General features: G+C 40.5%; 1 protein-coding gene across 4 annotated transcripts in view; it reads left to right on the forward strand.

Annotated features, from left to right (window-relative positions):
- The window catches only part of ADGRG2 (adhesion G protein-coupled receptor G2), a 68,623-nt gene extending 42,959 nt beyond the window's left edge, over positions 1–25,664 (forward strand). For all 4 annotated transcript variants that reach the window (XM_068962699.1, XM_068962700.1, XM_068962701.1 and 1 more), the window contains 15 exons: positions 283–349; positions 3,350–3,741; positions 5,192–5,363; positions 5,564–5,720; positions 6,600–6,743; positions 7,826–7,948; positions 8,590–8,635; positions 8,756–8,859; positions 9,606–9,727; positions 11,317–11,585; positions 14,260–14,359; positions 14,994–15,277; positions 19,214–19,315; positions 20,272–20,424; positions 25,480–25,664. In XM_068962699.1, the coding sequence (XP_068818800.1) occupies positions 283–349; positions 3,350–3,741; positions 5,192–5,363; positions 5,564–5,720; positions 6,600–6,743; positions 7,826–7,948; positions 8,590–8,635; positions 8,756–8,859; positions 9,606–9,727; positions 11,317–11,585; positions 14,260–14,359; positions 14,994–15,277; positions 19,214–19,315; positions 20,272–20,424; positions 25,480–25,664 (2,420 nt within the window). The remainder of the gene's footprint in view (positions 1–282; positions 350–3,349; positions 3,742–5,191; positions 5,364–5,563; positions 5,721–6,599; positions 6,744–7,825; positions 7,949–8,589; positions 8,636–8,755; positions 8,860–9,605; positions 9,728–11,316; positions 11,586–14,259; positions 14,360–14,993; positions 15,278–19,213; positions 19,316–20,271; positions 20,425–25,479) is intronic.
- Positions 25,665–26,304: the final 640 nt, after the last annotated feature.

The raw sequence follows: 26,304 nt of genomic DNA on the forward strand, positions 1-26,304 counted from the left end.
TGCTGCTGGGATATATTTACTTCGGAATTTCTCTTAGGAGTTGCTGAAGAGCAATTGATACTGCATACAACCCCATATTGTTCATTCAATAAATATTTTAAGCACTTACTATTTATATATAATTTCAATATAATGGAATCCAATTTATTTTATCATCTGTTTTAGACGTAAGTTCTTTAAAATGCCATCAGTGTGAGAACCGTAATACTTGAAGGATCTGAGCTTCTCCCTTGCCTTGTTCTTGACCTTGCATTTTCATTCTTTTCCTTTTGTCTCCTCCAGAACAGTGCTGCTGTTCTGCCAGGACCCCCTGCCCTTCCTCCCTGGAGGAGGTAAAGAAACTGCAGTGGTATGTAGCAAATATGCTGACCCTTTTCATAATAATAATAATTTAATCACCATGTTGGCTAAGGAATTTTGAAATTTTGATGGTGAAGAAGGGTTTTCAATTTTAGGAAAAAAAGCAGTTTTCTTTTGTATGAAGTTTCTGTTGCCTTAAATCAATGATTTGCAATCTTGGTTGCACATTAGAATCACCTGAGAAGTGTTAAAAATATTCTGTCTTCCCAGCCTCACCAGCTGAATGTGTCCTCATATTTAAAAATTTTTCCAGTGTGGTATATGAGGAATAGTATCTTAATGTTATTTGTACTTCTCTTATTAAAACTGTTTGGACATTTTTTTCATATATTTGGGGCCATTTTTGTATCATTTCTGTGAATTGTGTGTTCATGTATTTTTCCCACTAGATATTTAATCAGTTTTTAAGAGAATTTTATATATCATGGATAGTAGACCTTTGTCTGTGGTATATGTTGCAAATATTTTCTCCCAGTTTGTCAGTTATCTTCTGACTTTGTTTATGATGTTTTTGATATGCAAATAAAAATGTTAAATGTACTTAAATTTTATCAATCTTTTATTTTATTGCTTGTGGATTTGGAGGCATTATTAGAAAGCCTTTCCCTACACCTAGTTATAGAGGAATTCATCTTTGTGTTTTTCTAGTACTTATATGATTTTTTTCTACATTAGATCCACTTGGAATTTATTCTTATTTGATGGAAGGCATCGGTGTAATTTAATCTTTTCCAAATGTCTATCCAGTGGTCCCAGCACCATTTATTAAAAAGTCCACCCTTTCCTCAGTGATCTGAGATGTCACCTTTGTCATATGCTAAATTTTGGTAGCTATTTGGGTTAAACTACAGATGTTAGATGTTAACATTGGGGGAAGCTGGGTGAGGAGTGTATGAATCTCTGTGTTATTTTTGCAGTGTTTCTGTAAGCCTACAATTAGTTCAAATTAAAAATGTTTTAAAATTTTAATTTCCAGTCTCCACCCTCAGTAATTCTGGTTAAATGAGTCTGGGGCATAGCCTAGGGATTAAGAGTTTTGAAAACTTTCCTGGTGGTTCTAATGGGCAACTGAAGTTGCAAATCACTACCTTAACCTCTGCCTCAGTGGAGGTAAGGAGGGAGATGGATTCTTCAAAATAGTAGATGATCCCAAAAGTCATGGATGGTGTGATCAAAAGTGTATAAAAATATACATGGAAAAAACCAGGAATTGAATGAATGAAAATGCTCACAAGAGTTCCCAGTGATTGGCCTGCCTGCTGGATGGTCATTTTCTTGTTTTTTTTTTTTTTTTTTTTCTTTGCAGCATTTTGTATACTTTTCTACAATCAGATAAAAATTGTATTTTTTAAAAAGGACATGCATTTTCCAATATGAAACTTCTCATATGGGAATAAAAGGCTAAATGTAGCCTGTCTGCCCTTTGTGGGCCAAATTTCTGAAATGTATTGAAACATTAGGCCCCTAGGAGTAGCTAAAGAACTTTAGTTAAGGATATGTAGCATTTTATGTAATAAAAGGTAAAAAGTACTTGAGTTTTAAGCTTAATATACCCCCATCAAAGTGGAGGGTTGAACCCCACTTGGGAGATGGAATTTCTGAAAGCAACAGGATCCAATGAGGAGACTTCCAGTCACCTCAGGACCAACTAAATCAGACACTGAGGAGAAGGCCACAGAAATCTCTAATTTTTAAAAGGTCCTCTGGGTAATTCTCAGGCACAGCCAAGGTTGGGAACCACTGGGCTAAAGTAACATTAAGGGTGTAGCTGATGTATAAGCTGGGACCACCCCTTTGGCCCCAGCTTGATTCATTTTTTTCATTCAGCAACATTTCTTCATCAGGTACTGTGTGCTAGTTAGTACTTTGGCAGGCTATGCAGTATAAAATCGATTCTGGCAGATTTCTGTGCTCATCAATTTCACACAAAATTGTGTATTGTTAATTCCAACTCAAGATTTTCTTGAAACAAAATTCAGTAAGTTGAATAAAAAAATGGCTGTGTGATTTACCTTTCCCAGCCAGTGTTACCAATGCATGTGAATGACCTAAACTTGAAGTTTCTTGGAAAGGAAAAGCTTATTTGTGAACTACTAAGACCAGTATGAGAATTTCCTAAAATTAGAAACTCCACTGTACAAGTCAATAATTATTATTTTTACATATTTTTCTATTGATCAATATGCAGAAGATTGTAATTGTAATTAACAGAATTATGTACTTTGATTGTAAAAAGTGTAAGAAAAAATTGAACATTTTATTATTACTGACTAATTTAGAGCTGCTTTTCAGTTTACTCCTTACCCCTTTGAGCTCAGTGTTAATACTGAGTTGACACAAGAGTTAGTGAGTTAGTGTATCTATTATGGATGAACACACATAGTTTTGAAATGAGTATGCTTTAGTTTCTAAGGCAAATCAGTTGTCTTAAAAAGATGAGCCAGTTTTGTCAGCGTGGATTTGAATATTAAAAGAAAATTATATTTTGGTATTTGATTCTAATTTTAGAAAAATGTTAAGTATGTTTGAAACAGTTTGGGTCTGTGATTCCGTTTTTTTTTTTAAGAATAAATTTTGTGAAATCTAAAAAGCCCACCACAGACAGACTCCTGTTATATGGAAACCACCAGTTTGGTTACAGGGCATTCAACAGCTCCCTTCCCAAGAAGTACCTGGCAGTGGTACATGCTCTTCTCAACTGACTGAAAAGTGATGAGGTGTAGAATCAGGGAGTAGCAGTGAACAAGTGAAGCAGAACTGTGAATTCGAAAAAGAGCATCCTTCCTGGTTAATTCCTCTCCTGGGGAGAAGGTGGTGGAAGTGGGCAGGGGCAGGAGAACAGTGGCAGGTAGGTACACAGAGGGTCTGCAAAGGAAAGTTCACAATGGAGCCGTGTCGCCTTAGTGGTGTCACATGGTTGCCACGAGAAGAGCTTAGCCTCTGTAGCTCGTTTGTGTCTCATATGCATCTCTCTGATTCTTGCCTTTAGTGACCTGCAAGATCCTGTTGTGTGTCTCGCTCGTCATCCACACGGCCCACCATTCTCTTCTTCCAACAATGCCATCCCAGTTGCTCCTCAGGCCACCATTGTGTCCCAGATCTCTAGTGCCTTCTCTTTTGCTGAGCCTCTAGCTCATCCACTTGTAACCCAGAGCCCTCACTCTCCAACAGGGATGATTCCCCTACCTTCTCCCCAGCCTTCAGCTCCCATCATTTCCAGCCCAGCCATTGATATGCCCCTGCCATCTGGAACTGTCTCTTCCCCTAAGCCTCCACCTGATCTTCCCCTCACCCTGCCCTCTGGGAAGTCCTCAGCCCCCTCTCCCACCACGTCTGCCTCTGTGAACGTCGACACGACTAGCATACCTCCTGACAAGACAGGTAAATACGACAAGCCACGCTGCTCCCATGTTTTTGTCATTCGAGCCACCTGAAACCCAGCTGCCAGCCTGCCAAATTATGATATCTGCAATGAGACTACATTAAGCCTTTCTTTTTATGATGTCTGCTTGATTTTGGGAGCTTTCCTTTGGGCATTTGTAGAACACAGATACAGTTGGGATTGATTGTTTGGTCAAGATAAATAGCTCTGAGGCAAACACAGATCTCATTTTATCCAGATGAGTTATTTTACAGGTTTCTTTCTCCTGCAAAAGGTGATTGGGTCACTGTTTTCAACATTCTGAAGAGACCAGTTTTGAACCATTAAAAGCAGGAACTCCATTTAGACAGAAAACAAAAAATTGATATTCTTGAAATGGTACAGAATACCAGAGCTGGCAATGAGCCAGAGCAGCCGTGAAAAGGGGAAGACCATTCAGAAGACCTCAGGGCAGGTCTGCCTAGGCTCTCACAGGTGGTGGGATTTGGAATAAGCCTTTTAGCCCCTCCTGACTGAGCCTGGTCTACCTCAAGATGGAAATAACTGCACTAACCATATAGGTTTGGAATAATGGTGGATATGAGAATGCCACAGAAACTGCACCAGGCTCCCGGACACAAAGTACGCTTGAGAGTAAAAGGATAAAGGGAAGAGGGAAGGAAGCAGAGAGAATTCTGCATAGTCTCTGGAGTTTAAGTCCAGTGAATAAGAAGCCAGTCTTCCTCTAGAATTTGGAGGGTGAAGCAAAGTGAAATTCTTGGAGACACGAGACTGGAGCTGTTGTGTTCTTGCCTCCTCTGCCTCAGGCCAGCATGTCCAGGAGATCTGGAGCCTCTGCCAAATGGCTTGAGATTTTTTTTGAATTCCACAAGAGAGGAATGATGAAATATGATATGCCACCTCAATAGCATGTCTATTATGCAGCTGTGCATAAACAGAAACTTTGGGCATTTTTTAAGTCTTGAGTGAAGTGAAAATAACTCAAAAGTAAATATTTAGTTTGCACATCATGTTTATAATAGTCTTTTATTGTGTGGATAAATATTAGAAGGGAATATGCAAAATAAAAAATAGGATGTTAGGTGGTAGAATTAAGCAACTTCTTTGTTAGGAGACATACAGATAGCCAGTAGACACTTTAAAAGATGCTCATCATTGCTAATTATTATGGAAATGCAAATCAAAACTATAGTGAGGCATCACCTCACACCAGTCAGAATGGCCATCATCAAAAAGTCTATAAATAATAAATTCTGGAGAGCATGTGGAGAAAAGGGAACCCTCCTACACTGTTGGTAAAAGCCTAATATAACATTTATGAACATGTTTTCCTTTCCCTGGGGCAAATACCTGGGGTTGGGTTTTCCAGGTCACAGAGTCTATGTATGTTTCTTTATGAGTGATTTTTCCATTATGTGTTCATAAAGTGATTTGGTTCTCTTGTTACAGAAATTTTTCACACCAGCAGCATCAGTGTTTCTGATCTTGAAAACCAAGTGTCCCGGATGGAGTGGGCTCTGTCCTTAGGCAGCTTGGAGCCTAACCTCGCAGGACAAATGATAAACCAAGTCAGCCAACTCCTTCATTCTCCGCCCACCTTGCTGGCCCCTTTGGCCCAAAGGTATGACTTAGCACACTGATATGGTCATGAGAGGGGATCTTCTAATAATAATGATGCGTCTAGATGATTAAATTAAACCCAAGTATTTTTCTCCCACTTATGAGGTTCATAATGACTTGTTAAGTTGCTTTTCTGTATTCTGCTTACACTGGGAAAAACAGTTCAGAGTGCTGAATTTGAACTGCTACCTCTCTTTACAGATTGCTAAAAGTAGTGGATGACATTGGCTTACAGCTGAACTTTTCAACCAAGACCATAAGTCTGACCTCCCCTTCTTTGGCTCTGGCTGTGATCAGAGTGAATGCCAGTAATTTTGACACAACTACTTTCGCTGCCCAAGACCCTGCAAATCTTCAGGTACATCCTAATTTATTGTAGAAAAGACCTTTTCTTTTATATGATTATAGTCCTCATGTACTTCACGATTAAGGCCATTGCTGTTTATACTCATGGGTGATATTCAAAATATTTAGCATCTAGAGCAATGAGGCATCACAGAATCAGAAGAAGGACATTGGCTGGAGCAAGATTTCAGAGGTCCTCATTGTGCCCAGTGTTAACCCTTTAGCAATTGGATTGTGGAAGTCTGGGGGGAAGTGGGGGAGGTGTCCAGTGGGTTCTAGGCAGTTGGGAGAGAGCAGGGACACCAAATGTGTCCCTACTTTTCAACCCATTTCAATATTTTAACCTATTGAAATAGTGATGCTGAATATCAATCCTGCTTCTAGTGTTTTTTATCGACCTATTAGAGGGATGGGTAGGTGGGGCTGCTGAAAACATGCAAGTAAAACCAAATCTTGCCTTTTAACTTCATTTTGGTAGTCTTCCTTTTACAAATTTCGTGCATGTGGTTCTACAGTGACTTTGCCCTAACAGGTCACTAAATTGGTATGTTGGCTACTGTCATCTCCCTGGGCTCTGCAGTTATCTTGAACTTTATTTTCCCCCAAGCTTTACTGAGATATAATTGACAAATAATATCCTGCACTTTCTGATTATTTCTGTGTATCCTTTACCCATGAAATGTTTTCTCTCCTGCTCCAAGGCCTCATCTCCCTATCACATCTCCCTACACAGCCTCTAATTCCATAGTAATCAGAGAAACCAGAACCAATTGTACATAGAAACACTACAAATAAATGCCCTTATAGGACCCTCCATCTTAATTACTTGTGTTTTCCCTCTCCTCATTATACGAGCCCCAGACATTTTTATAATCTTTTACTTCATTTTCAGGTTTCTCTGGAAGCTGAGGCTCCTGAGAACAGTATTGGCGTTATTACTTTGCCTTCATCATTGATGAGTCATTTACCAGCTGATGCTGTGGAGCTGGCTTCCAGGGTGCAGTTCAACTTTTTTGAAACTCCTGCCCTGTTTCAGGTAAAGTTGCCTCTAATTGCTCTTAGTTTAGATTCTGGGGAGACTGGAGGAGTTTTAATTCTTATAATCCTCCAATATTCTTAACCAGGCATGCATGCTAAGTCCCTTCAGTTGTGTCTGACTCTGTGCAACTCTGTGGGCAGTAGCCTGCCAGGCTCCTCTGCCCATGGGATTCTCCAGGCAAGAATACTGGAGTGGGTTGCCATGCCCTCCTCCAGGGGATCTCCCGACCCCCTGTAGGGATCAAACCTACTTCTCTTATGTCTCCTGCATTGGCAGGCAGCTTCTTTATCACTAATGCCACCTGGGAAGCCCATTCTTAAGTCTACTATAAGTCAGATGGATTGCTGAAAAGCTGTAGTTTATTTTTAAACAGGACCTAATGATGCTGTTGAGGATAAATAACAATAACCAACACAAAGTATTTATCAATTGCTGTGCAGTATCATAAACACTTAGAAATGTTAACTCTAATCCTCTCAACAACTCCGTGAGGGAGAAACTGTTAAACTATTATCCCCATTTTACAGATGAGGACATAGAGGCATAGAGAGGTTAGGTAACTTGCTCGGGAACACACAGTTTAAATGGCTTAATGTTATGTTCCTTTTAAGATTCATGAGGGTCTCATGTCAATCTATGAAATTTAACTCAGTTTTTAGATCATACTATAGTGGAACAAGCTCTGCTTCTCATTGGGTCCTTGGGGAAGTCACTTTACTTCCTGTCCCTGAATTCCTGACCTAGGTAGTAAAATAAACAATATTGATTAAATAGTCCTTAGGCCCTTCTGGGCTTCCCTCATAGCTCAGTCAGTAAAGAATCTGCCTGCAGTGCAGGAGACCCGGGTTCGATTCCTGGGTTGGGAAGATCCCCTGGAGGAGGAAATGGCAACCCACTCTAGTACTCTTGCCTGGAGAATCCCATGGACAGAGGAGCCTGGCAGGCTACAGTTCATGGGGTCGCCAAGAGTCGGACAGGACTTAGTGACTAAACTACTAACTAGGGTCCCTTCTAACTCTAAAATTGTCTAATAACATTTCATTTTCTCTTGCCATCTTGTTGATTCTTTGATATGCTAGGACCCTGCCTTGGAGAACCTCTCTCTGATCAGCTATGTCATTTCCTCAAGCGTTGCGAACCTGACAGTCAAGAACTTGACAAGAAACGTGACAGTTACCTTAAAGCATATCGACCCAAGCCAGGTGGGAGGGGCCTGTCTGGTCAGTGCCTTGACTAGAGACACCTCATGCAAACTCCCTGTGCAACTTAGCCTGAAAAAAGTTGGTCCAGCAGCACCTTAGACCCAGTTAGGGCTGTGTGTGAGACTAGAATCATGCTCATAGGGTTTGAGCATGCCTAATAACTGCCCTCCTACTTTCTAGGAAGGAGCAGTGTAAAAAGCAAGCTCTTACTGCCACTTTTCAGTGCATTTAGATCTGTGGCTCCAGGTCTGATTCTCACCTCCAAAGAGAAAGCATCTTGCAAGGTCCAGTTCACTGAGCATCATCTGTGACCTCGCTGCCCAGAGTATGGTTTGCAGACCTGCAGCATCAGCCTCCCCTGGGAGCTTGCTAGAATGCTAGAATGCAGACTCTTGGGTCCACCCCAGACCCAGTGAATCAGAATGTGCCTTTTAACACAAGGCAATTGCTGCTCCCGATGGCTGAGGTTAAAAAGTGCTGACCTATATGAGACTCACTGCCTTCTAGAGACCCATATAAAATAAGAACTCCCCTGAAATCAAGAATGAGATTCTGAAATGTCCAAATGTCATTTTTTTTCTAATTGCTTTTCAGTTTTTTTCAGTTGGATAAATTTTTGGTAATGTGTCCTTCTGTTACAGGATGACTTAACAGTGAGATGTGTATTTTGGGACTTGGGCAGAAATGGTAGGTTCCAGACCTAACTTTTTCAAAGTCTTGAGTGGGGAAGGGGAATGGGGAGGAAGGAGCAGTGATTGGTGCAGTGGCCTTTCTGCAGGGACAGAGACTCTTTCCCATGCCCCCTAGGTGGCAGAGGAGGCTGGTCATCTGATGGGTGCTCTGTCAAAGACAGGAGGCTGAATGAGACCACCTGTACCTGCAGCCACCTTACAAGCTTCGGCGTTCTGCTGGTAACATCCCCACTTTGCCTGGCCTTAGATTCTGGGTCTGAGGGGTAGCTGGGCATTGTGCTATGAAGTCTATCTGGTCGATGACTTGATGGAGCAACAGATTTCATGATACTGTGGCAAAGTTAAAGACCAATGAAATGACTCTTCTAATATGCATATATACTTGAAGAAAAATATTTGAACAAAGTATTTTTTCTTATTCTAGTTTTACATTTAAGTTCTTTTTAAAATAGCTATAGGAAGGCTAGGCAATTCAGATTAAAATGGGTAATAAAAATGGTTTAGTTGGCAGTGTTATAAAACATGACATAAGTTCTCTTATTTAATCTCCCCAACAATCCTACAATATAGGTAGAATGGGGTGTTTTTATTGTCATTTTTAAAGACTCGTTTGTGAGGTAATTGTCCACAGTCGTAGACTGAGAAATGTAAGAGCCAGAAGTCAAATTCACATCTTTAGGCTGCTAGCCTGGGGCTTCTGCAGAGCACCATAATGTAATGATCAAATACATGGGCTTTGAAGTCAGCCAGACCTGGATTCTGGCTCCTCTACCTCGTAGCTTTGTGACCCTGAGCAAATTACTTAACCTCTCTGGGTCTCATTTTTTATTATCTCAACAGGATGATAATAATTATGCCTACCTTGTAGGCTTGTTGAATAATCTTAGACTATCCAATAATGTAAATTATAACTGTGTCATTTATTTTAAAATATTTGGTCTTGAAAGCAATATTTTCTTTTCCAGGACTTGTCTCGAACATCCTTGCCACCAGCTCAGATGATGGCCCTAACATTTATTACCTATATTGGTTGTGGGCTTTCATCAATTTTTCTGTCAGTTACTCTTGTAACCTACATAGCCTTTGAGTGAGTATCCACAACTGGAAACTGGATTATATGATGTAGTGGTCACCTCAGTGGCCAAAATGTATTAAATAAGTGCTCCTTGGCCTAGCTTACCCTGTCCACCCCTCTAGTGGGGCCATGTATATGTGAAACTTCATGGGACTTTGGTTTACATACTTACTTACTTCCAATAGTTTGTACACTCACTGAAGGCAGAAGTTGTGTCTTAATCATCCTTGTACCCTAGAATGATGCTTGGTACCTAGTTGACATTAAGTTAGAAATGAAAGATAGATGCAGACCTCGAAAAACAAGAGCTTCAATGTGAAACAGGCCATAGCTCCATATACAGCAGAAGAGCTGTGTTTAATATATTAAGTTTCTAAATTATATCAAGCAAACACAAAAGATTAAATACATTAATGGGTGTGGGGATGAAGAAGAATAAAGGATATCAAGCCTCCCTGAAAAATATAGATACAAATTGAGTGCAGCTTTGTAGGTCAAAGAAAGAATGACATTCCAGATGACAGCATCTGCTTGGCTTATCAGAATGGTCCCTTTGGTTACTTTGTGGGGGGTGGGGGCAGGATTCCAATAAATTCTGTCAGAAAAAAAGGAAATATAGGCACTTTTTTTTACATTTGTTTGTGCTTAGTCATTCAGTCTTGTCTGACTCTTTGCGACCCCATGGACTGTAGCCCATCAGGCTCTTCTGTCCATGGGATTTTCCAGGTGAGAATACTGGAGTGGGTTGCCATTTCCTTCTCCAGGGGATCTTCCCAACCCAGGAATCAAACCAGGTTCTCCTGCATTGCAGGCAGATTCTTATACCAGCTGAGCTACCATAGAACCACCCCCCCACCACCACCTTTTTTAAATGAAACAGTATATAAGTTCTGGGATTTAGATTTTTGGACACTAATCAGGAAATGCACAAATTCACTTTTAGTGCCAAACTTAGGGTCCAGCTGTGAGTACAGATCTTCTAGTGGACCGCTGGAAGGATTAATGAGACTAAATTACTACAAGGCCAGCCATTACTCAGAATGATCTCACCAGATCTAATTTCACACACGTAAACATGTACATGTCATCAATTAGCTGTATTTTCCTTTCCCTGTTTCATTTAGCTATAGTTTGAACTCTTGTTTCCATGATCTCATTTTAACTAGTAACATAAAATAACAGGAGAATCTGGCTATGTTTTGAAGGTCTGAATAGAGGAGCCTCTTGTATGAGAAGCAGCAATGCTTCCAGGAGTTTGGGAGAAATGGGGGTGGGTGCTCATGAGATTCTACTACATACTATTTGAAAGGCTGGGTCAGTAGTCGGCATGTTAAAGATTCCATAGAAATATAAACATAAAATTTCCACATGGTTATCACAGATGATTCTGTTTAGATTTTTTCTTTGTTGTTATCGTTAGTTGTAATGCCTCCACCCACGCACCACACACACACATACAGACATGCATTCAAAGAGAAGAAATTTATGCATATAGACAGTCACCAAAGAATAAAAATAAATCACTTTGAACTCAGATATGCTAGCTCACATAAGCATCAGCAGGCTGTGATGCTAATTCTTTTCTTGTCCTTTCCTTTTAGAAAGATCCGGAGGGATTACCCTTCCAAAATCCTCATCCAGCTGTGTGCAGCCCTGCTCCTGCTGAACCTGGTGTTCCTCTTGGACTCGTGGATTGCTTTGTATGACATAAGAGGCCTCTGCATCTCAGTGGCTGTATTTCTGCATTATTTTCTCTTGGTCTCATTCACATGGATGGGCTTGGAAGCATTCCATATGTACCTGGCCCTTGTCAAAGTGTTTAATACTTACATCCGAAAATACATCCTTAAATTCTGCATTTTTGGTTGGGGTATGTATGATTTTTGTTCACACATTGCCTGGGCTTTTCCTGCTTTTTCTCCAGTGTTTTGATTTTTAATCAGAGAGAGACATTGATGAAGCAGGTAACACTTGGCAGGTTTCTAAAACAGTTTTATTCTTCTTTTCATGTTTCATTGCCCAAAGAGGAACCTCGTCAAGTCTATTTCTAGAACACCTGTATATTTATGCTTGATTGGTTATGACCATAACACTCTGAGGTTAGGGCTGTGAATCTTTTTTGTATCTCTAGCGACTAGAACTGGGGCTGGCACACAGAAGATGCTCAGTCAATTGAAAATATTAGCTTGGTGATGATGAGGTCAGACAGTCAGTCCCTAAGCTCCCAACTAGCCTCACGCTGCTCTGTACCTCCCAGATTCACACACATACACAGCTGTGTGCTTAGCAGGGCAGAGAGAGAGAACATACAGATAAAGTCTAATGTAACTTCATCACCACACCAGCCCAGTATTCCTGATTATGCCACCTGTTGGTTGTTGGTCACTAAATCTTAGATGCCCCAAGATCTTGAAGAGTTCTTCATTCAGCTCCCCGCCAAATGTAGGAAGCTCCTGGACTTGACTTAGCTTTGACTAGAGATAATTTGACCTCTGCTTGAATACTTCTATTATTGGGGAGCTCATTACTTTAATTAAAAACAAGATTCTACTGAGTGCCTTTGAAAGATCTTACAGGGTTTATTGAATACTTCATGAATTGGGCAGCATCCCGTCTAGCAGACAGAAAGGAGATTTGAGGAGCTGTACTAAGTGAAAGATTTTATAGGCAGAAGGAAGCAGGAACAAGGAAGTCACTCTGGGCAAAAAAGCGGGCTGGTTATTGCAAGCTTACTTTCTTCTGGGGATTTCTGGGGTCTCTCAGACAGGTTACCTAACTAGTGACAGGTTACCTAACTAGCAATTTCTGATTGATTGGTTTAAGATTCCATTTCTGGGAGAGCCAAAGCTGTGATGGAGTTAAGTCTCAGTTTGGTGAACTGTGGCTAGCATAAGCAACTCAATTTTGGACCTTTTGTCTTATTTTTAATACCTTACAAGACAGCCAGTGACCATTTTCTAAAGCTCTACAGTTCTGATTTTTCATTAAGTTCACTTGGCTCTCTGGTAGCACTTACCCATCGGTCTTGGTTTTGCTCTCTCGGGGAAAAAAAAAAAATAAGCTGACACTTCCGCTGAGGAGTCCTTTAGATAATCAACAAGTAATATATAACATTATGTATAATACTTTATGTCTCGATGTATTTTCACACAAGTAACCCCATAAAAAATAAGCCAGTGGAATTCCCTGGCAGCCCAGTGGTTTGGACTCTGCACTTCCAATGCCAGGAGGCCTGGGTTCAATCCCTGGTCAGGGAACTAGGATCCTGAAAGCCCCAAGGTGCAGGCAGTTATTGCTAATACCAGGTGAAGACGTGATTTACCCTAATTCCCACAGCTCAAGAACAGCTGAGGCTGGCTTTCTAATCTCCAAGGCATACCCTTCCACTGCATTAGAGCTGCCACTCCTCTCAGACTCCATCTTCTTCAGGCTAAATATTCCTTCACATATTCCCTACACAACAGATTACCTCCCTTGTCATCTTGCCTGTTGTTATATCTTTGTGAAAGGTACAGAACAACACCTTTCTACAAGATATGTCACTTACTCCCAGAAAAATAAGTCACTGCTTCTGATCTTGGGCATGGATTTTGTCTTCTTTGTAGAATTCAGAAACATCAGGTTCCCTTGTCAAGGACAAGCTCCACACCCTCAATATTTTATTTTTAGGAAGGAGTCTCCCTTAGAAAGTCACCATATGTCAATATCTCCATAATGTCCAAATACAAAAGAATTTAATGAAATATCATGTTAGATGGTACCAGGTAGCCGTCTTAATTACCGGAGCCTTGAGATTGGATGTCAGGCTGGTCTGTGTGCACAGTGTGTGAGATGTCGGCATGGGGTGGGGGATGATGGGCTGGAGGGCTGAAAAGGACTCCTCAGTGCAAGGCCACTATAAGGAAAGAGGAGACTCCTCATTATGCTTCCTGTTAATGGAAGTGCCCTTGGGCCCTTGAGAGAGCCAGTGGTGGCAATCAACACCCCCAAATAACTAGGGCAGGCTTCTCAGTCCATCAGCAGATTCCAGATAATCAGTTGAGGACATTGGGTTTCATAACGGAAGGTTTTCCAGAAGTTACTGGGTTAATTCTTTGGTTTACATTTTGGAGTTTGCCTGCCACCTGACCCTTAAAATTATATTCCAGGTGGGTAAGGGTAAGTGGGTTGCAATTTCCTTCTTACTCATTTGTGGTCTAGTTAGCAGGAGTGGAGGGGGTCTCTGGTCTGTGGTTGTTCAGGATCCAAGCTGCTAGAGACTCTGTCTCAGGACAGGGCTTCCAAGACTGACCTGAACTGGGGAGAAAAGAGTAGAGAATCTCACAAGTGGTTTTATAGTCTAGGCCTAGAGGAGGAGCAAATCACTTCTGTCCATAGTCCACTGGACAAGACCTAGGCCACATACACCCACATGCTGGGAGGCAGAGAAACTGGGTGTGATGAATTGCTATGCTATTTCAGAAGAAAACAGAAAATCTCCACTCTTTTTTCTCACCACCTTTAGTTATTAGAACTATGTGTGATCAGTGTTTCCTATCTCCCAGGCATCCCAGCTGTGGTTGTGGCCATCGTCCTGATTATATCTCCAGATAACTATGGGCTTGGATCCTATGGGAAATTCCCCAACGGGTCACCTGATGACTTGTGAGTACAAAGCCCCACACGAAATTTTAAGTGAATTGGAAAGCAGAATTCTCCAAAAAAATGGAGGATCTAATCAGCATATCAGGTGTCTCATCCTAATAAAATCCAGTAATATTTACAGCAGACTTTGCAGTTATATATGTAAAGAGATCAGCTAGTTAGAAAAGTCATGCTGCTGCTGCTAAGTCGCTTCAGTCGTGCCTGACTGCGACCCCGTAGATGACAGCCCACCAGGCTCCGCCATCTGCTACTACTTAAGTATTTAAAAATTGAATTATCTTTCAAAAATACTTTTATAAGCCTCTGATAAAAATAAAATACAAGCTATACTATATTAGTAAAGATTCATGGAATAGACTTACGAGGATCGAAAGAGGATAAAATCTTTTAGTGTTTTCAAATAATATTTTAAAAATACTTTTAATCACCAGATTTCCTACAATACACTCTCTTGGATTTCTTCCCCTAGAGCTGTTAAGTGGCTATGGAGATCAGAGGTTTTATCCTTTTTTAAATTTTGTGCTTGTAGGATAATGTTTCAGTAAAACAATATAGGTTCATTGTTACATTTTGAACCATATTTTAGCAAGAAAAAACCAAAACATGTTTTCCCTGTTTTTCCCCCCAATTCCAGTTGCTGGATCAACAGCAATGCTGTATTCTATATCACGGTTGTGGGGTATTTCTGTGTGATATTTTTGCTGAACATCAGCATGTTCATTGTGGTCCTGGTTCAGCTTTGTCGAATTAAAAGGAAGAAGCAACTGGGAGCCCAGAGAAAAACCAGTATTCAAGACCTCAGGAGCGTCGCTGGCCTTACATTTTTACTAGGAATTACTTGGGGCTTCGCCTTCTTTGCCTGGGGACCAGTTAATGTCATCTTCATGTATCTCTTTGCCATCTTCAATACCTTACAAGGTAAGCTCTACAGCAAAAAATAAACACTGGATGACTCATTCGAACTGAAAAATATTGCAAGTAAAAGTTGGAGTGTCTGCAAAGTAGCTTAAGATATAGGGAGGGGTATATGTATTTGTAGGGCTTCCCTGATGGCTCAGATGGTAAAGAATCTGCCTGCAATGTGAGAGACCCAGGTTCGATCCCTGGGTCGGGAAGACCCCTTGGAGGAGGAAATGGCAACCCACTCCAGTATTCTTGCCTGGATAATTCCATGGACAGAGGAGCCTCGAGGGCTCACAGTCCATGGGATTGCAAAGAGTCGGATACGACTGAGCGACTAACCCTTTCCCTATATGTATACGTGGACTTCTCAGGTGACTCAGTGGTAAAGAATCTGCCTGCCAAGGGTTTGATCTCTAGGTCGGGAAAATCCCCTGGAGGAGGAAATGGCAGCCCACTCCAGTATTCTTGCCTGGAGAATTCCATGGACAGGGGAGCCTGGTGGGCTACAGTTCATGGGGTCACAAACAGTCAGACACTACTTAGTGACTAAACAGCAGCAGCATATATCTTCATCTGGCTGACTCACATTGTTGTACAGCAGAAACTAACATGATATTGTAAAGCATTCATACTCCAATAAAAAAAATCAAGTAAAATAAAAAACAGATTTATCTTTGAGAAAGGGTGCTCTGAGATCCTTGGAAGAAAGGCTAAATTCACTAAATTCAAGAAGTAGTCCCTTTCCTTCCTTACCATCCCTGCCTCCTGGGAGGGAACAAGGATATCAAGGGGAACCTACCAGTAACTGTTTCTGGGAGAGTCAGTCACTCTTTCTTCACCTGGTTCCTTATGTTTTTTTGTTTAATTTTGCTACTGAAGTATAATAGAACATGCATTCAGAGAAGTACACATACCATAACTGTCCCCATGAGGTCTTACCACTCTGAGCTCCTCTGCCTGCATTTGATTTGAGGAGAGTGATAAGCGAGAAGTCAGTGGCAGCAGCCTGGCCCAGTGGCTAATCCCTGTGCAGTTCCTCTGTCTAGACATACAGTGGACAAGCCAGGCTCTGTGTGTGGCCGTTGACCTTGGAGCTGCCCATTTAATGAAGCCCAGCTGCAGTCATTTGGGAACCCTTTTCCTCTGTACTCTTTACAAAAGCAAATTACTCATTCTTTTGTTGACGCTTTTGTCCTACTCTTTGCGACCCCATGGACTGTAGCCCACCAGTCTCCTCTGTCCTGGGATTTCCCAGGCAAGAATACTAGAGTGGGTTGCCATTTCCTTTTCCAGGATATCTTTCCGACCCAGGGATCAAACCCATGTTTCCTGCATTGTAGGCAGATTCTTTACCACAGAGCCACCAGGGAACCACACTCATTCTTTTAGATCAGCTTTATAAAAGAGTTGTCAGCTGTGACTAATATTTAATGAACGCACTTTGACATTAAAAGCCAAGCAAACTAATAGGTTTGCGTAGATGAGATGGTTGGATGCCATCACCGACTCGATGGACATGAATTTGAGCAAGCTCCAGGAGTTGGTGATGGACAGGGAAACCTGGCGTGCTGCAGTCCATGGGGTTGCAAAGAGTCGGACATGACTGAGTGAACTGAACTGATAATAAGCATTCTTATCCCTTGGTTGTCTTTTATTCCAAATCTTCTGTTGGGAAGCCTTTTAACTGCATTCTCATCGGCTTGTTTTCATCTTTTCCTGGTGGCTTTTAGCTCCCATAGCATCCTCCTGTAGTTCTATCTAGGCAGTAGTTCATTAACTTGAGATAGAATTCAAGTGCCTAATTTGGCTTATTTTATTTGGAGGAAGCCAGTGAATGTGCTTGTTGGTTACATGCAGTGTCTTCATTTTTACCTACAGTGTATAATTTCTGAACTTGTATATCCAGATGTTGTGTTACTTATTGTAGAAAAGTTTTATTTGCTAACAGTGGCATGCTAAGAGACACTTATTTTTAAAGAGAAAAGATATATGCCCAATTCATACTGATCATAAACCTGAAAGCACCCTCACATACTTATGGTAGAAAATGAGCCTGCCCCATTCTTATTTCCCCAGAATGACTTCTCATTAGAATACAAATGGACAGAAGGAACATATTGTTTCATTTGTAAAAGGGAACTAAACCCTAATTCACAGGACTTTCCTGTAAAGGAAAGATGTGTACAGGTTCTGATTTGGGCCACGAGTACCCCCATTTTAGTCTCTCATCTGTGCTGCTTCTCCCCTAATGCAACCAAGTGTAGCTGCCCAGGGTGGCAGGTGGACAAAGATATGCATTATTTGAGATGTCAGTCTTCAGAGTGGGCACATGCACCTGACTAAAAGCAAACCTGATATTTAAAAATGAAGGTCTTTTAAGTAGATAGATTGGGGTTTGGGGCAAAGGAGGATTCAGAGTTTGTCCATTCATCCAGCTAATATTTATTTGCTTTCAAAACCTTGAGGAGTGGTAGCAAGGGGGCCGCATGGGGAGCCCTGCACCTGCCTGTGATGGGGAGGGGGAGGCAGAGCCTGAGGGCCTCTTGAGGTCTGTGGTGGCTTGGGAGAAAGAGGGGAGGGCCCAGGGAAGGGACGTGGCTGTGGACCGGAGAGGTGAGCTGAGGGATGAGAGACAAAGGAGGAGACGGCATTGACAGAACTTGGAAATCGATGACACATATGGAGGGATGGGGAGGTGGGAGCCATGGACAGAAGTAAAAAAAAGCACAGTGCGAGAGCTGTGAGCTCCCATTTTCTTTGGGGGACTACAGCTTGGGAGATGGCCGCTCAGGTAGCTCTGAAGAACTGATCAGAAGAGGTATGGCGAGGGAGGTGGACATACACACAGTCAACCACACATCTTGGCAGAAGGTTACTGCTTGTCATAAGGCCCAGATATCTTAGTGTTTTTAGTGCTTTTCTAAGTGTGGGAAAATGTAAGAAACTACCTCATAAAATTTTCTCCTGAAAATACCAAAATATCTGAAGGCCTGTTCTACCAGTTTTTCCAGAGCATAGGGCACCTCATTCCCGATCTCCAGCCTGAAATCCTTTCAGGGTGTGTGGAAGGTCAGGGACTGCAGTGGCTCATGACTCAATCTTTGTAGAGCTACATGGCCGGAGACATTCTTTAGTTGGCTGATCCTAGGTCTGAGCTGGTCTCCTGGGTGGATGGCTTGTACTTCAGCAACAAAGATTGTTGTCATTGTTCAGTCATTAAATCGTGTCCAGTTCTTTGCAACCCCATGGACTGCAGCATACCAAGCTTCTGTGTCCTTCACCATCTCCTGGAGTTTGCTCAAACTCATCTCCATTGAATCAGTGATGCCATCCAACCATCTCATCCTCTGTTGTCCCCTTCTCTTGCCTTCAGTCTTTCCCTGCATCCGGGCCTTGTCCAATGAAAGGGCTCTTCGTATCAGGTGGCCAAAGTATTGACGCTTCAGCTTCAGCATCAGTCTTCCAATCAGTTTACAGGTTGATATCCTTTAAGACTGACTGGTTTGATCTCCTTGCTGTCCAAGGGACTCTCAAGAGTATTCTCTTGCACCACAATTCGAAAGCATCAATTCTTTGGTGCTCACCCTTCTTTATGGTCCAACTCTTACATCTGTTCATGACTACTGGAAAAAAACATAGCTTTGACTGTATAGACCTTTGTTGGCAAAGATAGGGAAGGCTAAGGACAGGATGTAAGAGACCAGACAGGTAAATTTTGGAAGTATGAAATGATCATTCTTTTTATAAATACATTATTTTAATCTTACAAAGATAGTTCTCCCAGGATGCCTTTTGATAGCAAACTTTCCCAGGACTTTGGGCTTTATTTTCAATCTGTAAAATTTCATTTTTCCTATAGCTGCCAAAGATTCTATCATTGTGTGAAGTAAGCTCATGACATTCAGGTCTCAGTTTGGAATTCATTGTGTTGTATTTCCCCCCACCCCATAGGATTTTTCATATTCGTCTTTTACTGTGTAGCAAAAGAGAATGTCAGAAAGCAGTGGAGGCGATATCTGTGTTGTGGAAAGTTACGACTGGCTGAAAATTCTGGTAAAGATTTACCTTACTTTTTCTCCTTTTCTTAAATCTTGAGGAAGAGATTGCATACGTTAAGATCCAAAGCAATTAATGCCAGAGGAATATCAGATCTAGAAATCAATGAATGGAACCTGCTCAACAGAAAATATCCAGTGTGAACATTATGGAAAAAAACCTAGTGAATTAAAAAATTTGTCATATCTGGGAACTTAGTGAGCAATATAATTAATGGCCTGGCTGCTTCTACAATGAAGCAGCAGTGAAATGTTTAGAATTCATTTCCCTTTGAGTGTATGTTTTCCATTTGTCCAGAGTAATTTTTCATATTTACCTTCCTAATTTTTAAAATCTTGACTCAGCGTTTTCTCCACAGGTCCTGGTTGTCAGTGACTTCATTTATTTGTTATTGGGCCAGACTTTACATAAAAGTCTTAGCATACATTTGATTACTTTGAAGTTATTTTCAGCTGTGCCCTTCTGGGTTGTATAGCAAATAGATCATTTTTAAGAAAATAAGAAAAATGAAGTACTCTTTGAAAATCTCAATTCCTTTTGCATAAATATTACCCACAAATGCAGACTTTGCTGTATTGCAAAGGTCTGGTTGCACAAGATCAGAAAATGGCAGTAGCTAGAGTTCAATCATTTGCCTGGATTTAAGAGCCATGAGTCATCACAGCAGGTCGATCCATGTTCTTGTAAAGATAGTCTTTGACTTTGAAATATTACCTAATTCAGTGACTATTTTTAGACATAATCAAATTAGCCTGGCCTTTAATTCTGAGAGAATATAGGTTACTTTTGACCAGTGAGTCATTTAAAGGACAAATGTATATAGTCTTAAATGAAAGAATTCTCTATAAGATCTGAGAGCAAGAGATCATTTCCTAGAAAGAGTTACGCTGTGTCTCTTGCATTTGCACTTCAACATTCTGCCCTGTTTTTCTATAATGCTTATCCTGCTATAGACTGGAGTAAGACTGCTACTAATGGTTTAAAGAAGCAGACTGTAAACCAAGGTGTCTCCAGCTCTTCAAATTCCTTACAGTCAAACAGTAACTCCACCCACTCCACCACACTGCTAGTGAATAATGATTGCTCAGGACTCGCCAGCGGGAACGGTATGTATGTCTTGATGTACTGTTTCTCAAGTTAGTGTTTGTTTTATTAAAGCAGCTTTATCCTTTAATGGCACTTTTGCTTAGCAAAGTGAATAGCTACATATATGACTGTTGGATCAAAATGTAATTCCCTTGTAAAAGAGAAAGTTGATTCATCCAAATTTATTCATTTTAGAGCAAGTTTACTTTTAAGATTTAGGGTTTTTAGAAATATTTATTTTTAATTGATGATTGCTTTTAAAATATTGTTTTGATTTCTGTCATACATCAACATGAATTAAGCATAGGTGTACATATGTCCCCTTAGGGTTGTTTTTCTTAAAGATTTAATTTTTCATGATGAGAATGGATTATGACCTAAAAGTTTTAATGTGGCAAATCCTGACTTAGGTATTGCCCAAAGACTTCTTATGGTCTTTCTGTGCAGTCAGTACCTAAAATAGTAAGACTATATCAGTTTTTTAGTATATCTATAGTTATACATATCTTCAACACTTCTGAACATTCCTACTTTTTGCTTATCATCTTGTTCATTCTGTGCCCCAGTGTGGCTGCCTTGTGACAATTCCCAAATCCCCATAAAGATATCCAGTATTGAAAGATGAATTGTCTCCAATAGACATACAGATGATTTCTGTTGTGCCTCTTTTACTCATTAATTCTGACATTTCTAGCTTAAATTTCCTTTGTGTTTTCTTTCCTTTGTAAGACTGAGCTGTTCATTACTCATAAAAACTTATCTATCTTTTTGACTTCTTAATATATCTTCATTTTTATGAAAACTTAAATTATGCTGGTATACTTTCCCCTTCCCTGGAGAATTCGCCTTTACTTATCATTCTAGGGTATTAGTTATTTGTATAATAAATGCAGATAAATTTGTGAGAAGGTTCATATACGTAACAAATAGTTTTCCAGCCTCCCAAAGATGGGAGGTCTCACTGGTTTGTATAAACTTTTAAAATAGCAAAATAAAAGGATGCCTCTAAATCAAGGTTTCTCAACCTGGGCACAGTTAACATTTGGAGCTAGATAACTCTGTTGTGGGGGGGGCTGTTCTGTGCATTTGAGGATGTCTAGCAACATCTCTGGTCTCCACCCACCAGCTACCAGTAGTACCCCCATACTCACCCCATGTTGTGACAACTAAAAATGTCTCTCAATATTGTGCAAAAATGCTCCCTGAGGGGTAACATTGTCCCCTTGCTGCTTGTGGAGAACCCTTGCTGTATAAGATGAGAACCATTTCTATATAAGATGAGCTGCCATGGGGCCTTAGCTTTTTATTGTAGATACCAGGGGCAGAGCAGGGCTTTATGTCAAATATCTATAGCAGGAGTGACTCAATGTAGGTAAACAGAGTAGATGTAGTAGCAATCAAGGCTGGTTAATAAGTTTGTGTGACAAACCAGATTCAAAGTTGAGAAATCAGAGGTGTGAGCTAAATCATCAAGAATCCTAAGAATCACAACCTATCAGTAAAGCCTGTTGGTTTGGATAGAAGTGTTTGGGTCTCTTAAAACCAAATTTTTCCATATTCTAGAAGGAACTCAGAGATGAAGCCTCACTTGCCTAGCCTATCAGTATGTTGCCATCCTTCGGGGAATGAGATCAGATGGAAGCAGCACTTTTTGCAGAGCTAGTTGACATGGTTGATTTGAAACAGCTGTTTTTCACAGCTGACAGTGAGAGTGGGGTACATTTTAGGTTACCAAAATGGCCATAGGTTTAATATCATGTAACTTGCATATCAGATAGACTTCCTTGACTCCTCATTCCACACATCAGGATCTGGGATGGATGAGGGAAAAGAAGCTGGAAGGTCAATGGTTTGTTTATTATACCAGGTCAAGTTGTTCCTGCACCAAAATGTCCTCAAACCAAAATGCCTAACTCAGAATAGCAGCCTCAGTCAGTCATTTGCCTATCTCTGTGCCCAGAGATGGGGCTTTGTTAACCATATCCATCATCTAGTTTGTGTGAATACTGTATATTTCAGTTATGCCTTAGAGGGTTAATTTATAGTTGTTGCTAAGTCATATCTGACTCTTTGTGACCCCATGGACTGTAGCCCACCAGGCTCCTCTGTCCATGGGATTTCCCAGGCAAGAATACTGGAGTGGGTTGCCATTCCTTCTCTAGGGGATCTTCTTAACCCAGGGATCAACACCCCCACCCACCACCCCGTCTCCTGTATTGCAAGCAGATTCTTTTTTTTTTTTTTTTTTGTCAAGAAAGGTGTTTTTTACTCACTATTTTCAGCCAGAATGCTTGTTGAATATCTTTTCCTTAAATTTCAATATCCTTACTATTTCTACATCTTTATCTTTTAAAATTAACTCTATGAATTTTGTTAAATATCAAATTATATCTTTACCTGTGAAATGGTTTCTTCTTCCATGTGTTTTAACATCATTTTATTTTTTTCATATTTTTTATTTATTTTTTTTTTACTTTACAATATTGTATTGGTTTTGCCATACATCAACATGAATCCGCCACGGGTGTATACATGTTCCCAATCCTGAACACCCCTCCCTCCTCTCTCCCCATACCATCCCTCTGGGTGGTCTCAGTGCACCAGCCCTAAGCATCCTGTATCCTGCATTGAACCTAGACTGGCGATTCATTTCTTATATGATATTATACATGTTTCAGTGCCATTCTCCCAAATCATCCCACCCTCTCCCTCTCCCACAGAGTCCAAAAGACTGTTCTATGCATCTGTGTCTCTTTTGCTGTCTTGGATACAGGGTTATCGTTACCATCTTTCTAAATTCCATATATATGCATTAGTATACTGTATTGGTGTTTTTCTTTCTGGCTTATTTCACTGTATATAATAGGCTCCAGTTTCATCCACCTCATTAGAACTGATTCATATGTATTCTTTTTAATGTCTGAGTAATACTCCATTGTGTATATGTACCACAGCTTTCTTATCCATTCATCTGATGGACATCTAGGTTGCTTCCATGTCCTGGCTATTATAAACAGTGCTGCAATGAACATTGGGGTACACGTATCTCTTTCAATTCTGGTTTCCTTGATGTGAATGCCCAGTAGTGGGATTGCTGGGTCATAAGGCAGTTCTATTTCCAGTTTTTTAAGGAATCTCCACACTGTTCTCCATAGTGGCTGTACTAATTTGCATTCCCACCAACAGTGTAAGAGGGTTCCCTTTTCTCCACACCCTCTCCAGCATTTATTGCTTGTAGACTTTGGGATCGCAGCCATTCTGACTGGCATGAGATGGTACCTCATTGTGGTTTTGATTTGCATTTCTCTGATAATGAGTGATGTTGAGCATCTTTTCATGTGTGTGTTAGCCATCTGTATGTCTTCTTTGGAGAAATGTCTATTTAGTTCTTTGGCCCATCTTTTGATTGGGTCGTTTATTTTTTCTGGAATTGAGCTGCAGGAGTTGCTTGTATATTTTTGAGATTAGTTGTTTGTCAGTTGCTTCATTTGCTATTATTTTCTCCCATTCCGAAGGCTGTCTTTTCACCTTGCTTATAGTTTCCTTTGTTGTGCAGAAGCTTTTAATTTTAATTAGATCCCATTTGTTTATTTTTGCTTTTATTTCCAGTGCAAGCGGATTCTTTACCATTGAGCCACCTGGGAAGCCCAGAGGCTGGGTTACTAGCAGCCATCTGACTCAGTACACAGGGCCACAAGCTCACAGTTCAAAGAAACATCACATGTTGACTCTTTCACTTCTGAGCCATGTAACCCTGAGCAAAGCATTTACTTTCTGAAACCTTAGTTCTGTCATCTGTGAAATGGGGGTAATAATAGCACTCATGCTGTAGAGTGATAAATGAGATGATACTTACAAGGTTCTCAGAACTCTTATTATTAGTATAATTATGACATGAATTAACAGTTGGGCTTATTATTTAGCTTTCTACATTGTCAGAAATATGGTGCCAAAGAGCTGGAGGATCTCAGCAGCTGTGCCCACCCCCAACACGCACATGCACACGCACACACACACACACACACACACACACACACACACACACACACACACAGAGTTCGGGGCCTGCTTGGAGTTGGGGAGGCCCAGCTCCCCTGGATTGGACTTTGATGTTGTACTCAGTGGTTTCTTCTTGGAAATCAGTCTTATCCTGACTCAGAGGGACTATTTTAGTGTACGAGACACGATTTTTTTTTTTCTTGCCAGGACTGTTGTCACTCAGGATTTCTCTATTACAGAGTTTTATTTTATAGGACTCTTAGGAATCCAAGAACCTTGTATGGGATCTCTCTTAACCTTTGGGGGAGACCAGACTATTACCCCAGGTTATATTACACATGTTCTAGTACTTGACTGCAGTATATGGTCAACCAGAGTTAGGAATTGGGCCTTTTAAAATCAAATATATTGCTTTGCTTCATATTTTTACAATTTCATTTTTAACAAAGTTACCATAGGAAGTGGTTTTTGAATGATTCTCCAATTTGTTTTGTTTACTTTGGTCTTAAGAAAGGAAAGGAATGAAAAGTAAATAAAATAAGACAATATATCAGAAAATTTTTTAAAATAAAGATTGCCTAGAACTAATTTTGGTTCACATTTGTCTGTATCTACTTTTGGTTTTATTTTTAACTAATGTTTTTTTTTGGGGAGGTGCTGTGCCGGGTCTTCATTGCTGCACAGGCTTTTCTTTCGTTGTGGAGAGTGGGAGCTACTCTCTAATTGCAGTGTGTGGCCTTTTCATTGCGGCGGCTTCTCTTGTGGAGCATGGGCTCTCGGGCATGCAGGCTTCAGTAGTTGTGGCTCCCTGGCTCTAGAGCACAGGCTCAAAAGCTGTGGCACACGGGCTTAGTTGCATATGGGATCTTCCCAGATGAGGTATCAAACCTGTGTCTCCTGCATTGGCAGGTGGATTCTTTACCACTGAGCCACCAGGGAAGTCCCAGAAATATGTTTTTAAAAAAGATTTCATCTGCATGTGCATACTTAAGAATAAACTAACATTTAAGTTTGTTTATTTTGAAAATGCTTTCTGTGGATACTTCATGACACCAATTTTGTTTTTCCTTATACAGGGAATACTTCTACAGAGAAGAATGGTGTTTCTTTCAGTGTTCAGAATGGAGATGTGTGCCTCCATGATTTCACTGGAAAACAGCATATATTTAATGAGAAAGAAGATTCCTGCAGTGGTAAAAACCGTATCGCTCTAAGAAGGACTTCAAAGCGGGGAAGCTTACACTTTATTGAGCAAATGTGATTCCTTTTCCTAAAATCAAAGCATGTTGCTTGACAGTGTGAAAATGTCCAGTCTTAACCTTTTACACAATGTGAGTTGTATAAAATCAACTAATTTTATACTCAGCAACTTTGGGATGAACATAAGCTAATTGAGGGCAATGGTTGCTATTGGAAGAGGAAACCAAGACATAGTACCATGGTTCTAAGACATTTGCGATTTGGTTTCTTATCCTTCATTTTAAAAGAAGATTGGTTTTAAACAACACATTAAGAATAAGACTCATTTAAAGCAAAATCAAAGCAGTTTATTTGCAGCCTCTTTTAAAGAGGCTAATATATCGTTGATAACATCATAGAAAGTCACTATTGACTTCATCCTGTTGGTGAGTTTGTTGTGCATGCCTTTGTTGTAAATAAGCTAAACTCTAGTGATCCACATGTCAAAAATCTTACTTCAGCATTTTTGGTATTTATTTTCTACTGTGTAAATTTCTTTCTTTGTAGAATCGTGGTTGTGTTGTTGCATCTAATGTGATAATTCAGAAAATCGTTGCTGGTTTCAGTGAACTCTAAACCTCCTTTTGGAGATTATATGGGATGTGAAATACAGGACCTTCACTGAAATCAAGAAATAATGACACCAGCCAGACTGGAAAAAT

Source organism: Capricornis sumatraensis, chromosome X (genome assembly GCF_032405125.1).
Source record: "Capricornis sumatraensis isolate serow.1 chromosome X, serow.2, whole genome shotgun sequence".
In the NCBI taxonomy this organism is placed as follows: Eukaryota; Metazoa; Chordata; class Mammalia; order Artiodactyla; family Bovidae; genus Capricornis; species Capricornis sumatraensis.